Here is a 12,566-nt window from a genome sequence, read left to right on the forward strand (position 1 = left end):
TGGGCTTGATCTCGTGACCCTGAGATCATGACCTGAGCCAAAACCAAGAGTTGGACCCTAAACCCACTGAGCTACCCAGGTGCCCTGAATTTCACTCATTTCTGAATTAAGTATATGCTTCCTGCAGATCTTGGTGTATGGCCTTTGCTAACTCTGTCCAAGTAAGGTCCTGCCTATTCTGTCTTGCTGAGGGTTTTTAAAAGAAAAAATCCTTAATTAATAACTGTGTGTGTGTTCATTTCGAAAGTACCAGACAGTGTCTGCCGCACTCATATTGTGTCCAAGGCCCTGTTTCTGTCTCGGGGCACAGAGCGGACAAACAGAGGAAAGTCTTGCAGACCTCACACTCCGTGGCAGAGGAGTGGACGGCTAATACCATAACGTGGGGTCTCCTGTGGGTGTCAGTAGAGTGAAGCGTGGAGTCTTGAAGTCGTGTGAAGCTCTTTCGGCATCCAGGGGTGTGTGATCATGAGTTTTCTGCTTTTGTCTTTGTCGGTGAGGTTGGATATATGCGTACATGTTCTGATGCAAAATGCACTTATTTGTAATTCGTCCTGGACAAGGTCTGTTGGGTTGTCCTGGGAGACCAGGCTTTTCTAGAGTGTGGGCGTGTGTCCGGGTGTTTGTAGTGCACCTTCCGGCCGATGCACTGGAAATACGACCCTTTCTCTTGTTTGTTTTTTAGCCATTTTCTTTAACTTTGTTCCTGTGAAGCTGCTTCTGAGGCCTTGCTTTCTGTCTTTAAACCATGCTCCGTTTTATTTTACGGTCACGTGTTTGCTCCTGGTAGATAGGCAGATCTGTGTAATGGGTTTTGAGATCTTGCTATCTTTTAAAAAGGAATTTACCCAACAGATGGGGAGTCTTTATCTTGTGCTTCTGGTTTTAGACCGTGTCCCCCAAGGCAGGACTACTGAGCCCGGCTGCCCCTCGCACACAGGGTGGACAGATAGCTGGCATGTCTGAGCTCAGGGCGGATTCCCCTGTTCAGGGTTTGGCCTTCTCCAAACTTTAACCAATTACTTGTCAAAATTAGTGTCTAAGACATCATTTTATTATCATTTTTTTTTCGATTTTTTAATGTTTATTTTTAGGTAAGTTCTACATCCAGCATGGGGCTTGAACTCACAACCCTAAGATTAAGAGCTGCAGGCTTTTCGACTGAGCCACCCAGGCACCCCTAAGACATCATTTTATATTTAATCTGTTTGAACTTAAATCTACTTTGTACATGAAATGAGATGATTTTTCCTGGGACAGTTTCACGTACACCCCTCCAGGAAATGGTAACTGTTGGGTGGGCTGTGTCCTGACAGGGCAGTGACACCGTCTCCTCTGTTCACAGAGCGCTCTATGGCAGCCGATGGAGGCTCAGCAGAGAAGCAGGGAGGAGAGGCCCCTGTGGCCGCCGACAGCGAGGCCAACGGGTCCTGTGGAAAGAGCGAGGCCGGCAGTCACTTGAGTGCAGCGCAGCACCCTCAGGAGAACGCAGCGGTCGGCCCACAGGAAGGTACCCACAAGCTTGCTCGAATAGCCGAAAACGGGGTTTCAGAAAGAGACAGTGCAACGGGGAAGCAGAACCACATCGACGCAGATGACTTCACACAGACTTCTGTCATCGGGAGCAATGGGTACTTCTTGAATCAGCCGTCCCTGCAGGAGCAGCCCATGCGGATTACCAGCACTTTGGCTTCCTCGCTTCCTGGCCATGCTGCGAAAACCCTTCCCGGAGGTTCTGGCAAAGGGAGGACTCCCAGTGCTTTTTCTCAGACGCCAGCCACGGCGCCGGCCAAGCTCGGGGAAGCGAGTAAAGAGACAGAGGACAAGAAGCCCACAGCCGCTGCTGCCGACATCAAGGTTCACAGGGCACGGAAGACCATGCCAAAATCCATCCTGGGCCTGGTAATGCGATCCCTGCCGGGACGGGGCTGCTCTCGCTTCTGTCGTGCCCGTCCCTTCCTGTGCTCGTGGCGACGACAGATGGGCTCTGTGCGCGAAGGAGAACGGCCAGTAAATGGCAGTGGTTCCCAGCAGGTGGTTGTCTCTGGGCCTGGGAAGAGGAGGAGAGGCCGCTGACAGTTCAGGCGCGAGCGACAAGCGGTCCGCCCCTCCCAGCCCTCGTCGGGCTTCGTGCTGCTTCTGGGTGCCTGTTGCGTGCGCGGAGACCTCTCCGCCCCTGCTTTGGGCCCGGGCGCTTCCTGCCGCCCGGGGAGAAGAGCGCGGACTCTCTCAGGAAATAAGTAGCCGTGACGTTGGTTAGGTTCTTGGTGTGACGGAAGGAAGGGACGAGGGACACACTGAGAACTTGCCCAAGCCTCTGTTTTCATGCCAGGCCCAGGGGCGGAGGGAACGGGTAGCGAGAAGCCCGTATCCCGCTGGGGGAGGCGGCTCCTGCCATCAGCGCGTGTTCTGTGCCGGGGCCTGGCGCGTTGGTCGGAACGTCCACAGTCACGTTTGCCCTCCCAGTTCTCTGTCAGCCCGGCCGGGGGTGACTCCCAGGTCTGTTAGAGGAGTTCCCTTGGGATTGCTCGTACCTGGCGCTGCTGGTGCGCGTCCTAAAGCTCGTCTCACCGTGCGGCGTCAGGAGGTCGCGTGCGGTGTCCTGCGTGCAGCCCCCCGGTGCTGCGCGAGCGGGCCTGTGCCCCCGGGCCCTGTCTGTCTGTCTTCCCTCGGTTCGCGGGAGGTGCTTCGTGCGGCTTTCCTTTCCGTGGCGCTCTTGACGTGGACCTGGGCCGTGTTTTCCAGCTCTGGTTTCTTCTTCGGCACTTACGTCCTTGCTGTCGTTCTGTATGTTGACGATCCCGCGTCCGACGTTTCGGTCCGATCTCTCTCCTAGTGCGACCTTCCGCTCGGTGCTGTTCTGCCGTCTCTGCTGTGACTCCCGTTCCCTCAGGCGCGGCGTGTGTCGCTGCTGCTCCCCGGGGCGCTCGCCGTCGGGCTGTCCGTCCGCCGCGCACCCCGTGGCTGCCTGCGGGGGGCGCGGGGCTGCGCACCGACCCGCCTGCTGCTGGGTGCCCACGGCGGCCCCGGACGCTCGCGTCTCCCCGTGTGGCCCTGCCGTGGTTTCCACCTTTTGCAGTTCTCCGTGCCCGTTCTGCGGCTTTAGAAAACCTCCTTAAATGACGCGGAACTCGCAGGAAGCTGCAGGACAGCGCAGAGAAGCCCACGTCGCCCTCACCCGGGCTCTTCGCCTGGTCTCCCCCGCGCTGCGTTTCGCCCAGGGGGAGCCCCGTGCGGATTGCTGCCGACACCAGCCCCGAACAGCCCCCAGGCCGCCTTCATCCCCACCCACCCCGCCTGCCGGCCCGGTCCCCCGTCTCCACAGCCGCAGCCTGTCCCCTGTTCTGTGGGAGGGTGGGGCCTGTGAGAGCGACCCCGTTCCCGGGGGACCGACCGCACTGTCAGTGGGTCCTTTCCTTTTCCCGCTGAGGGGTTTCCTGGGGGGTCTGTGGCCCAGAACTGAACTGCTTCCAGGTTGAGGGGTGTTTGGGGCTTTGCCAGTCTGGGGCTGTTACGTTAAAGTTGCTCTGGACATTTACGTGCAGGTTTTTCTTTCGACAGAAATTTTCGTTTCCCTGGGTTAGATATCCAGGAACGTAATTGCAGGGTCCTGTGTTACTTGGGTATTTAGTAAGTAACTGCGGAACCAGATTCCCACCAGGCTGCAACATTTTACGATCCCAGAAGCAAGGTATGAGCGGTCTGCTTTCTCACACCGCTGCTGGCATGTGGCATTGCCGCTACTTTTGATTTTAACTGTGATTCCTCAGCGCGGTTTTCATTTGAACACGCCTAATGGCTAGTGATGCTGAACTTCTTTTCAGTGCTTGCTTGCCATCGGTATGTCCTTTTTCGTGAAATGTCTTTCGTACCTCTTGCCCATTTCACAGCTGTTTTGGGAGCTTTCAGAGTTCTGGGTATGAGCCCTTCGCCGTGGACCCAGTGGCCGACTTCTCTCCGTCAGTGGCTCGTCCTCACCCTCCCAAGTAGGGTCTTTCCTGGAGGACAGCCGTCGCGTCCTGATCCTTCATCAGAGTTTCTTCTTTCGTGGCTCGTGCTTTTGGTATCATGTCTGCACACTCTCCACCTAGCCCTGGGTTCCAAGACTTTTCTGTAATTTTTAAGGCAGTTTTTTATTTTTGTATAGGTTGATATTTTTATAAATATATGGTCTATTTTGAGTTAGTTTTTGTATTAGATAGCAGGTTTAGAGTAACATTCATTATTTTTGCCTGCCGTGTTTTGGCTCACCATTACCCATTTTAAAATGCAAGTCAGAAACTTTACGTTGTTAGTCTATTTCCTTGAAATTATACTTTTATTCTGTTCTTGTTCCCAGGACTTTATTCTAGTACATGTTTATTCTTGGGCATCTCTTATTGGCGCTCTGTCGCAATCCTCTAAGGGAAACAGGGCAGTTTGGAATTTAACGTCAAGAGATTCCTCTGCCCGGGTAGGCTTCTCTGGGTGTCAGCTGTGTGCTGCATCGGGTTATTACAGTTGTAGCGACGTGCCGTTGATTGTCACGTGTATCATTTGAGTCTGCTGTAGGGACAGAGGACAGGAGGGTGTGTTGAGACTTCGGAAATGACTTCCTGAAGACCACCCCTGCCTCCTGCACACCTGGGGACTTCGTTTGCCCCTGGGGCCCCACAGGAGGACCAAGGGCACAGCGACATAGCAACACGTCAAGGCAGTAGGGTCCCTGAGGGCCCCTCTAATGTGGAGCCCCCTGGCTCCAGACCTGGCCTCTCCTGCCCTTGGAGTTCCCTGCTCCCCAGACCCAGTTCCATCTTGTTCGGTTTTCTTGGAAGACCTTGTTTTATTGAAAATTGTGTTTTAAAAGCAGTCATTCCAGTGATGAGTGTTACAGGCTTGTGATGGTAAAACCATTTTGTTTGTAAGAGTTTAAGAATGAAGGCGTGTTCTTGCTACAGGGCTGATGTCCCCTGGCAGTGTGGGCGCCCCCCTCACCTGGTGTTGGTCCTGTCAGAAAGCACGAGCACAGGGTGCAGCTCACTCACGGGCAGAAAAAGTGGAAGCTTCTGCAAGGGAACCTTTTTGTCTTGCACTGAAGTGTTCGTTACTGTGTCCTGCGTTGCAGACCGTCTCCCTAGTTGAACTGCGCAGACTTCTTGGGGCCTCAGCATGGTGGCTCCCCGGCCTTCTCCCTTTGCGTCCCTGTTACCGGTCTCCCTATCCACTTCCACACGTAATTGCTGCCACTGGTGTTCTCTAGGTGCTGGACAAAAGATGCGGCCTTGTTCTTGGAGCCCTCAGCCGGCTTAGAGAGGTAGTTTTGAAATTGTGTAAGTCCTTGTTCGTTGCCACTGGAATTAAGATTCTGGTAGGGGAAGTAGGCTGGGCTGAGATGGGCCTGGCAGGTGGCTCAGGGCCTGGCCTCCTGGCTGGAGTGGGGAGCTAATGCACGGAGCCCTGGCGTGGGTAGGCCCAGCGAGGGCCAGAGCAGCACTGTGGCCCCCTCTCTGTGCAGCTTGGGCCACAGGTCCTCCGTCTGTGTCGGGGGCCGGGGCCGGCTGGGGGCTCACGGCTGCATCGGAGCAGTGGACGGCCCTCCATGACGCTGGGCGCTGACGTCCCGCCTCCACGGCAAGGAGCTGTGTCTTTCGTCTTTTCCGCTGGTGTCAGAGAGTAGAGCCCTGACAGAGTCTGGAATCTTCACCCACGTTCAGCAGCTCTTGATTTTTTTTTTTTTCTTCAGATTTTCAGAATAATACCTTAGAGATTTTGTGTCCAGGTGCAAATTAGCCTCATATACCATTTCCTCCTCATTTGTGTTTCCTGTGAAGTCATCTTTTGCATTTGCTTGTAAGAAGAGCTGTGGTGGCCAAGAGTCACTGTGGCCACAGTCTGTGGAGTAGTTCACAGGAGGCAGAAAGGGGCGCTCGCTCTCTCCTCTGTCCCAGCAGTGACTTCTTTAGGGACAACCTGATGTGTTTGAGAGAGACTGAAGACGTTTGCAGCGTTGACAACTTACACGGAACTGTGCCCTCTGTGCCCAGGCAGTTCATTGTAAAGGTGGTGGGGAGGACGGTGGGGTTGGGGGAAGAAGGAAGGGCACTCCGGGACTGGGCCACGTTCCCTGCCAAGCGACAGGTAGGGTTGCTGAGCTGAGTGTGAGTAAGTCCCCCTGAGCTCTCGCCCCAAGAGCTGGCATCCAGGCCACCCTCCCAGGTAGGCTCACTTTGAAGGGCAGCGCTGTCAGACGCATTCACACTCGTGCAGCCGTCCTCCCTGTCCGTCCCCAGAGCTCGTCCATCTTCCCGGGCTGGACTCTGTCCCCGTAAACCCTGCGCCCGGCACCCCCGCGGCGCGTCTGTGTCCGACTCCTCCGGCCTCCTGGGTGTCTCCGCCCACGACACACAACCGGTCCGTCCGTGCCGGGCTGACCGCACTCGGCACCGCGGCCTCCAGCTCCGCCCCCGTGGCCGCGGGTGCCGGGATCCCCTCCTTTTTAAGGGGGAGTCACGGTCCGAGGTGTGGCCGGGCCGCGTCCTGCTCACCCGTGGGCCTGTCGGTAGCCGCTCGGGCCGCTCCCGTCCCTCGGCTGGTGGCGCTGCCGCGAGCCGTCGGGCGCGCAGGCTCTCGGAGACCCGCTCGGCGTTCTTGAGGTAAATGCCTGGAATGGGATTGCCGGATCCCACGAGTTTTGTGCTTAGCTTTTTGAGAAACGGCCAAACTGTTTTCCATAGCAGCGGCACCATTTCACCCCCCCCTCCCCGCCCTGCAGCATACCATGGTTCTGGCTTCTGCACACCCTTTCCAGCGTTTGTTGTTTTTAACTGAGGCGCGACCGGCAGTTCCCCAGCCTCGTCTTCTGTTGTTTTCGTAGTTGCCCTCCCGGTGTGTGAGGTGATGCCTCGTTATGGTTTTGATGTGCCTTTTCCTGACGACCGGTGATGCTGAGCATCTTTTCATGTGTGCGGCGCGTGTCTTCTTCAGAGAAATGTGTGTTCAGATGCTTTTCCCAGTTTTTAATCAGGTTGCTTGTTCTGTTGTTGATTTTTAGGAGTTCTTTCTATGTTCTGGATATTAATCCCTTATCAGATATGCAAATGACTGGCAGATATTTTCTCCCAATCTGTAGGTTGCCTCTTCATTCTATTGATTGTGTCCTTTGATGAACAGAAATTTTCAATTTTCATAAAGTCTGATTCGTCAGTTTTTGTTGTTCTTGTGGCCTCTGCTCTTGGTGTCCTGTCTAGAAATCGTTGCCAGATTCCGTGTCGTGAAGCGTTCCTCCTGCTTCCAAGAGTTTTGTGGTTCTAGATCTTTGATCCCTTCTGAGTCAGTATTTGTGCGCGGCGTCAGGTGAGGGTCCCCCTGCATTCCTCTGCGTGTGGAGTCCCCCTTTGCCCGGCGCCGCTGACTGAGGGATGCCTGTTCTTTGCTGCTGAGTGCGCCTACTGTGTGTGTGATGAAAGCTGGTTAAATGGAATTTGATAGGAGATCCGGCTCTCATGAGGCTGCAGGTGATCTTAGAGACGCTGGCGGAGGGTTAGGGTCAGTTGTGTCTAGGCGGTCTGGCATGAAGGCGGCACTGCTAATGGGCACGAGGGGGTCAGCGGCAGCACTGCGGGCTGCCGGGGTCGCAGAAGGCCGAGACTGAAGACAGACCTAGGAGAGTGGTAAAACTGAGCAGGAGATAACTTTGAAAGCGGAGTCTGTTGTGGGGGAGGTGTTGCACGTGCAGCCGTGGAAATGACCGTGGAAACACTTTATTGCTGATACATTGACCTAAGGCAGCAGTTACGGGCTTCTCCTGTGAGGGGCCAGGCGTGTGGTATTTCAGGTTCATTGCCGCATTAGGACCCCGGCGTCGTCAGCGCTGTATTTAGCTTCTAGACGGTGCGTGTGTCACCCAGGGCGTGGCCGGGCGTGTGCGTCAGGGCCGGGGGCCCCGTGATGACAGGAAGCTTTCTACTTGGTCTCCTCTTGCTTATCTCCTCTCTTGGGCAAGGCAAGGTTTTGAGGAAAGGAGCTGCCTTTCGGGGGCTGTTGTCTCCGTGACCACTTGCTCGTGTGTAATTACAGTTATTAATTGTCTTTGTTTTGAAGCACGCAGCCAGTAAGGATCCCAGAGAAGTTCGAGAAGCTCGAGACCATGAGGAGCCGAAAGAGGAGACCAACAAAACTCTTTCTGATTTTGGACGACAGCAGCTTTTACCCCCCTTCTCACCCCTTCATCAGTCACTACCTCAAAACCAGTGCTACGCGGCCACCACAAAGTCACAGACAGGTAATAGGGAGACCCAGCGGTGGTCTTGGCTCTCTGATGGCGCGTTACAGACCTACACCTTGGGAGACTAGCCGCGTGTTGGCTGTCGGTGCGTGTGTGCCCGAGGCGAGCGGCGGTCGGAGTCCTGGGCCCTCTGTGCTCACCCGAGACTGCCGAGCGTGCCCGACCTCTGTTCTAGAAACGGGACTAAGCCCCGCACTGCTTTCTACACTTGTTGTCAAACTCAGAATGAATCCTGTTTTCGTTAAGTCTTATTCCCTTGTTCTAACTGGGTAGAAAACTCTATAGATTTGAGAACTTCCCACCATTTGTAAAACAAGTGATGTGGAAGCCCGCGGTGGATCGTGGAGGCCTTTGCGGTGAGGCCGTGGAGAGGGCTGGTTCGGTTCCGTTACCAGCCACTTCCCACGGGTGCTTCTCGCTCTTCTGAGCCGGCTTCTGTTCAGGGTCAGTTGCGGGGACGGGTGAGCACTTGGCGTCTTGTGGGGGCCTTTGCAGGAGGTGGGGCTCGCGAGTGGCCCCACAGGGAGGTTGCTGGGGTGGGTGTATCTCAAGCGAGGCTCCTTCCTCTGGAGCCTCTGAGACACCCACAGTTCCTGCAGAGACGAGATGACTCTCCCGGTGCAGAAAGGCCCTTTCTGTGACATCTTCACACAGGTCCAGCCCTCCTGGTGTTGTCCCCTCGCAGGAAGGGTACCAAAATCACAACTTCCATGCCTGCAGGTGTCTCCTACGGAGGGAAGCGCCATCACAGCCGGCTCGCCTTAAGACAGGACCGCTCGTGCGCCTGTCAGCATTGTGGGGAATACAGAAAGCCTGCCTGGGGGGTGGCGCTCCTCCTGCCGGTCGGGTGTCTTGGGATGGACAGGCCTTGTGTGGACGTGGCCCTCGGTGACTGTGTCCCGCTTTTAGACCACCTCGGTCTGCTTTCTTCAGACCTCCCTCCTTCCCCGGCCTGCCCTGCTGTCTTCCCCTGGGGCTGAGGCAGTGTTGGAGGCAGCTCGTTCGCACGTACGATTTCAGGTCATCTCGACTCGTATTCTGAATTACTGTGCTGATGGCCCCAGAGGTTCTGTTAGCCTCCATCCTGCCGCAACGCAAGTAGGAAGGCCGCACAGACTCGCTGTGGGGCTGCAGAGCGCGTCTCGCTCCCCTCCCTGTGACTGTACAGGGCGTACATCCAGCCCGCACACACCCCTGTGTGTCACCCAGTCGCGCCCCGCTCTAGTATGAGACGGACAGAGCTGGGTCCCTTGTGACCACCCCAGTGAACACAGTGCAGGGCTGCGTGGGTGGTTGCCCGGGATGCCCTTTGTGGCCCTGGGGCTGGGGCCCAGACACACCTGGTGTCCTCGATGCCACGTGCTCATGGGGCTGTCTGCGTGGCCCTTGCAGTGGCGGAGTCCCCGCTCACGCATGCTCGGTAGCGCTCTCTTCTTCCGCTTTGTGGAGTGAGAACGGAGCGGACCATAGGTTCTCCAGCCCTTTAGTCCAGTGCCTCTGTTAAGTGGTTTTCAGGTTTTTTAAAACCCTGGAACTTTTCAAAAAATAAAGTATTATAGAGAGCCCCTTCCCTAAAGTCAGTCAACCTGGAGCTGCTTTATCTAGAACAGGGTCGAGAGCCGCGAGTCCCCAGGAGCCCCAGCTGTTCGCTCTTTCCTGTCCTGTGCCTTCCTCGGCCTCACGCAACTGCGTGGTTTGCTTCAAGGACTCCTTTCCCTCAGTCGGTGGACGGTTGGGGGAGGTGGACGGTGCTGGGGAAAGGGTCCAGGAGAGGACAGACTGGCCGGTGTTGCACGGCCACACTTCCTTTCAAGGTGGGCGCATCTAGAGACCGTGCGGTTCGCTCCTCGCCGTGGGGGGGGGTCTGTCGGGGAGACAGACGAGGCCCATCCCAGTGACGGGCGGCGAGGCCGCTGTTCTCCTCAGCTCTGCCTTTGCAGCCGCACTCGTCCTGGGAACGGGGCCGTCCCGAGGCAGGGGCCTGGGTGTGGGAGGCGCCCCGGGGCCCTGCTTCCCACGGCCGGGGGTCCTCCTCGCACTTCTGCTTGTAGCGGGGTGGTCCTGTCTGCCGTCCCGGCAGCTGGGCGTTTTATTGTGAGTGGAGCGATTATCCGCTTTCTCTGTGCAACTTAGGACAAGTAAGGCAAGCCTGTCACTGTTGTGGCCGGCTGATGAGTTTTGTAATCAGGTGTTGTGAATTGTCACCTTTAAAAACGTTTGAATGGTATTTCTTTTCCTTTCTTGTCCCCTTTTGACTTTTTTTTTTTTAGCTTGCTTGCCTTTTGTTTTAGCAGCTGCAGTGTCTCGGAAGAAAAAACGGAGAATGGGAACCTATAGCCTGGTTCCTAAGAAAAAGACCAAAGTGTTAAAACAGAGGACGGTGATTGAGATGTTTAAGAGTATAACTCATTCCACTGCGGGCTCCAAGGTAAGGCCCGTGCTGTCCGCTCGTGTGCTTGGGAAGCCGCGTCTGTGTCGGGACCTCTCTGACCGCGAGAGCGCCACGTGAGGTTGTCCGTAATTTGCTGACCTCGGTCCCTTTGGAAGGAACCCCGGCTCTGAGGCACCTCTTTCTGGGGCGCGGCCTCCTGCCCGGTGCTCCCTGACCCCTCATCCCTCACCCCTTCCTGGCTCTTGCCCCAGTAGCAGATTCTCTGTGTTGTACCTCGCAGGCCATGCCCTGGTGGGAGCTGGCAGGTTGCTCCTGACGTGGGGTTCTGGGTGACATTGTGCTCTTGCCCGTGTTCCAGGGCGACAAGGACCTGGGCGCCAGCACCCTTCATGTGAATGGGGAAAGCTTGGAGCTGGACTCAGAGGAGGACGAGTCGGAGGAGCTTGACGAGGATGAGGACCAGGGGGCCGAGCAGGCTGCCGCATTTCCCGCGGAAGACAGCAGGACCTCTAAGGGGGGGAGCGTATCGGAAACTGACCGCACCCAGAAGGTAGGCCTGGCCCGCCCTCTCGGGGAGGGGCTGCAGATGGTGGGCCTCTGGTCCTGCGAGGGGCAGCCTGGCCCGTCTGGACCCCAGTCATTTCCCTGTGACCTTCAGACTTAGGTGTTTGCATCCTGTTGAAGTTCTAGATTCTTCCTTTTTTTCAGATTTTCAGTTTTTGAAGTTTTAGATTTTTGAAGTTTTAGATTTCTTTTCCTCGGAGGAGGGTCCGTCTTCCTGTGCAGCGCTCTTGGACGTGAAGCTCTGGAGCTTGTTCAGGTTGACAGACAGGAATGCCCTGAGGGCTGCGTGTGCACCTGCGGCAGCTACCTGTCACTGGTCTTGGGGTGACTGACCTTGTTCCGTCCCAGGCACGCCACGGGGGCCGTCGTCCTGCACGGGAGGCACTGACACTGGGAAGGGCTCTTCTTCCTGGTGGGAATGAGCGCCCAGGGCTGCTGACCGGACCTGTGAGGAGACCGTGTGCGGTCTGCACGCCAGGTGTCTCTCGGCGTGCCATGCGTGTCCTCCGCGTGCACACCGCTCGCTCACGTCTTCCCAGTCTGCCCGAGGATGTGCTCCGGGAGGGGTCAGTGTGCTGGCTCGGTCCCAGTCACTGTCTGCCGGCGCCCCGGGGGCTCAGCACTGGGCAGCGGCTCCAGGGTCCCTGGGTGCAGACATGAGCGGAACGTAGCTCCTGAGCTGATGCTAAGCTCTGGGCGCGTGTTTGTGCTCTCAGTTCGGAGGGGGACGCAGCAGACAAGGCGGGGCAGGAGGAGTTGAGAATCCGGCGGTCGTCTGGAAGTGGGCGTGACTGCTCTGTGTGCTCTACTGTTCTTGAGAGCGCTTCGGACCATCTCTATGTACAGGGGCTTTTGTATCTGATGAGGTCTTCTAAGACTAACGGTAGGCAGACGCGTTCCAGGTGAGTTCATTTGGAATAGTGACCTGTGTGAAATGTGTAATTTTGTGGATTAACTTTTTACATTTTGAGTCAAAGTGCTGTGCTCTGCAGCTCTAGCCTTTCCTTCCAGCTCTCAGAGTTTTGGGGGGCGTCTTGTCTCGTGTCAGAAGCCGCGGATGCTAGTCTCTATGATTTCTGGGTTCCAGAGATGATGAGTAGATGCTTTTCACTGGTGACTTAGAACAAATTGACATAAGCTGTCTTCTTATACTTCATTGGTTTCATTCTTTATGTGTAAATACTTGATTCATGTACGTTTGTTTTGGGATAAAATACATGGTAGATATACTCACAATGGGTATATTTTATGGTATATGGATTCTATCTCAGTAAAGCTTTTTGGCAAAATGTGAGGTCAGGGTCCCTTGGCCTCCCTCAAATTTTTAGCCACATTCTGTGAGCACCG

General features: G+C 55.9%; 1 protein-coding gene across 5 annotated transcripts in view; it reads left to right on the plus strand.

Annotated features, from left to right (window-relative positions):
- The window catches only part of EHMT1 (euchromatic histone lysine methyltransferase 1), a gene marked incomplete at its 5' end in the record, with an annotated part of 138,329 nt that overhangs the window by 74,189 nt on the left and 51,574 nt on the right, over nt 1-12,566 (plus strand). For 3 of the 5 annotated variants that reach the window (XM_080819250.1, XM_080819254.1, XM_080819251.1), the window contains 4 exons: nt 1,346-1,902; nt 8,080-8,260; nt 10,534-10,691; nt 11,014-11,205. In XM_080819250.1, the coding sequence (XP_080675376.1) occupies nt 1,346-1,902; nt 8,080-8,260; nt 10,534-10,691; nt 11,014-11,205 (1,088 nt within the window). The remainder of the gene's footprint in view (nt 1-1,345; nt 1,903-8,079; nt 8,261-10,533; nt 10,692-11,013; nt 11,206-12,566) is intronic. The other 2 variants (XM_080819252.1, XM_080819253.1) reach the window with 1 other exon arrangement.

Source organism: Martes martes (genome assembly GCF_963455335.1).
Source record: "Martes martes genome assembly, chromosome: 12".
NCBI classification, from domain to species: domain Eukaryota; kingdom Metazoa; phylum Chordata; class Mammalia; order Carnivora; family Mustelidae; genus Martes; species Martes martes.